The sequence below is a fragment of the Geospiza fortis genome, unplaced genomic scaffold (assembly GCF_000277835.1).
Source record: "Geospiza fortis unplaced genomic scaffold, GeoFor_1.0 scaffold1509, whole genome shotgun sequence".
Classification (NCBI taxonomy): domain Eukaryota; kingdom Metazoa; phylum Chordata; class Aves; order Passeriformes; family Thraupidae; genus Geospiza; species Geospiza fortis.
This window is the reverse complement of record NW_005054726.1, coordinates 64,096-67,488: the sequence shown is the minus strand read 5'-3', so window position 1 is coordinate 67,488 and position 3,393 is coordinate 64,096. Positions and strand designations below refer to the sequence as shown.

At 61.3% G+C, this 3,393-nt stretch overlaps 1 protein-coding gene across 1 annotated transcript in view; it reads right to left on the bottom strand.

Annotated features, from left to right (window-relative positions):
- Positions 1–709: 709 nt before the first annotated feature.
- Positions 710–3,393, bottom strand: part of TMEM8B (transmembrane protein 8B) — a 7,991-nt gene continuing 5,307 nt past the window's right edge. The window contains 6 exon segments of the mRNA XM_031065280.1: positions 710–1,209; positions 1,356–1,472; positions 1,547–1,693; positions 1,779–1,957; positions 2,147–2,289; positions 2,594–2,669. Of these exon segments, the coding sequence (XP_030921140.1) occupies positions 874–1,209; positions 1,356–1,472; positions 1,547–1,693; positions 1,779–1,957; positions 2,147–2,289; positions 2,594–2,669 (998 nt within the window). The 3' untranslated portion in view covers positions 710–873.

Sequence of the window (3,393 nt, the reverse complement as noted above, 5' to 3'; positions counted from 1 at the left end):
CCACAAGGAGCAGAGGCTGAGAAAGGGCTGTCCAGCTGGGTCACAGGGTGCTGCCCATGCAGTGCCCTCCCACTGGAGCCCAGTGCCCTGCAGAGACAGCGCTGGGGGCAACAGCAGGGACACAGGGTCACTAGCCTGGTGACAGTGACGTGTGGGGTGCTGAGGCAGGCTGTCCCAGGCACTGGGGTGACACTAACAGGCTGTGGGCTCCTGGGGATGTGGCCTTTGAAGGCAGAGGCCTCTCAGAGCTCTGCACTGCCATGGCAGGCAGCAGCAGCAGCACCCAGTGACACTTACCCCCCCTACAGCTGTGGGCTCACCACAGTCCTGCAGGCTTAGAGAGGATCCTGGATGCCCTGGTATAGCACAGCTGGTCCCAGGTCAGAGGTGACAGCCATCCTGTGAGAGCACAGTTCCCCAACAAAGACATCCCAGCCTTGCAACCTGTCATGACAGCAGCCAAAACACTACAGCCTCTGCTCCCCACCTCCTGCCAGCCACTTTGCTCTGTTGGAGCTGCATCAGCTCTAGAGCAGCCACCACGAAGTGGCAGGTCTGACTGAGAGGCAGAGACTGTTGCCATTCCTCCCCTCCACACCGAACCATATCCCCTCAGCAACTCCATGGCCTGGCAAAGAGAGGAGTGTGACCTAGCTCAGATTTGAGACCCCACAGCTCTGCCCCAGACTGAGCCACAGCAACCCCTGGAGACAAGTTCAATCAGGTTGTAATTGGAAGAACAGGTTGGCACAGGTGGCTGTGTGCCTGTCCAGAGGAGTCCTGGCACCCCCAGAGAGGGGTGGCCAGCGAAGAGAGTGGGTGCCGAGCCCCACAGGGCTGCTCTCCAGGACAGAGGAGCCTGAGCTGGTGCCATCAGCTGGTACAAATACTGTTGATGGAGGCCACAGCGGGGTCGACAAGGCCCAGCTCCTCCTGCTCGTTGACGCAGAGCTGGTACCCACAGCCCTTGCGCCGGGGCAGGGGCCCCAGGCGCCGGCTGGGCTTGGCGCGGGGCGGCAGCAGGAAGCCGACGCTGCCGGCGATGAGCAGGTGCCAGATGCTGTGGATGTAGAAGTAGTTCTCCTCTGTCTCCACGAAGGCGTAGAGCAGCACAGCCGCCGCCGCGATCAGCGCGCCCGGGCACAGGTAGAAAGCCCAGCGCTTCCAGGTGGGAGGGTAGCAGTGGCGGCGACGGATGGTGCGAGCCGTCTGTGGTGGGGAGAGGACAGGCTGGAATAGGACACACAGCAGGGACAGGCACGACCTCTGTGCCATGGTGACACACCCCTCAGGAGCCAGGGTTCATGGGGAAGGGTGAGGGCAGCAGGATGGGGACATAAGGGACATCATCTTACCCAGGCGACGGCCATTATCCCCAAAGCGAAAAGGCTGGGCCCCAGAAGGTTCCAGAGCCCGTGACGGTCCATCTGCAGAGCCATGGACAGGAGCATGGCCCCCAGCAGGTACAGCACCTGTGGGGCAGTGGGGCACCCATGAGGATAAATCTCTCCCATGCCTGCCCTGCATGCTCCCTCCCCACACTTGCCTGCTTGACTATGGGCTGGAGCCGGGCCATGGCGATGACAGTGACCCAGACAGACATGAGAGAGCCCAAGAAGTCACAAAACTGCAGCACATCATACTCCATGATGCAGAACACCACAATGCCCGGCTGGTCGCAGGCATGGTAAAACTGGGGTAGCAGGGAAAGGCTGTGAGATCTGCCCTGCACAGCCCCAGCCCTTCGCCTGCCCCTCAGCTGCCCCACACACACTCACAGTGGAGAAGAACATGGTGAAGATGTAGACAGCAGCTTCTAGGAGGTAGTGGCTGCGGACAGCAATGGCCACGGGAGGCACAAACATGACATTGCTGAGGCACAGCAGCAGCGTGGAGAGGAGCTGGAAGCCGTAGGAGAAAGCCTCAGCGTTGTCCGTGCAGCCCCAGCCGTTCCAGCCTGTGACCAGGGAGAGCTGCCATCACCCCTGCAGCACTCGCAGGGTCTGGGGGGGTGAGCAGGGAACCCCCTTTCCAGCACCCTGCAGAGACCTGGCACGAATGGACTGCTGGGACACGAGCGGTATCCAAGGGGAAGGGAAGGGAAGGGAAGGACGCAGGGTCTGTGGGTGCTGGGCTCAACTCTCACCAGCCTTGCACTCGCAGGCAGCGTACAGGTAGTTGTTGGTGCGCAGCAGCTTGCACTGGCCGTAGATGCCGCAGTCGTTGATGCAGGGTGAGAGGTAGGCGCGCAGGTACACCTCAGCTGTCACGTTGGTGCAGGGCTCAAACCTGCGGGGTGGGAGAAAGGGGTCAGCCCTCACCCTGTGCCCTTGAAGAGCTCCTACCTCTAACAGAGCCACCTGTCTCACCCAGACCTGGCAGGTGATGGGAGACACGGGGACTGGGCAAGCTTGAGAATGAGATTCTTTGGTGCTGCGTGTGGTAGCTGAGAGCTGGTCCCCAAGGATCCTGTGTGCTTCAATTGTTTGTGCCAGCCTGAGGGAGCAGGAGGAACTGGCCATGCTTAAAGCCCCTCTGCCTTTAGCAGCACACCCAGCTGGTTCCTATTTCATTTGGCTTTTGCTGTGCACACACTACGCCCTGCCCTGCAATGGCCATGTGTGAGCCCATCGGGGAAGGACTGACTGTGGCTGGCAACTCAGCGTGAACTAGAAACACAGCAGAGGAGTCAGAGCAGGCACACCAACCCCACTGCCCTGGCCTGCCCCTGCACAAGGCTCTGGGCACTGCCAAGCACTCCTCAGCTCCAGCACACCAGGAGCACAGGCAGCCCCACAGGCTGACAGCATGTGCCAGATGCTGTCTGGGCACACACAGGCACCCCAACATGCACACAGTGCCAGCTGCACGTGGGTTTGCTGTCCACTGACTGTGTCCTCACACAGTCTAATCTGCACATGCATGTGTGCAGAACACACACAGCCCTGACTGCTTCAGCAAAGCCCTGACTGCTTGTGCAAACCAGAACATGCACAAAGAGCTGGCTGCACATGTGCACCCAAACATGCATGCAGCACCATCCGCTCTTGCGCATCCTTGCACACACAGACACACACACACCAGCCTCACTCTTCCACAAGGCTCCAGGCAGACACAGAGACCAGGAACAGAGCCACAGCAGTCCCTGGAGATGCTGAGCAGAGCCCCAGCCTGACCAGAGATGGCCCCTCACAGGCAGAGCAGAGCCCTGTCCTCCCAGCGACAGCCCGGTCCCCTCCCAGGCACGGGCACAGATGGGCCGTGCCGCGGACGGGGGCGGAGAGAGAGGCGCTGACAGATGCCCGGCGCTCGCGGGCTGACAGGCACTTCCTAACCGCGAGACAGAGGGAAGAGCCGCGGGGACCCGCAGATGGCCCGGCAGACGCCGGGCGG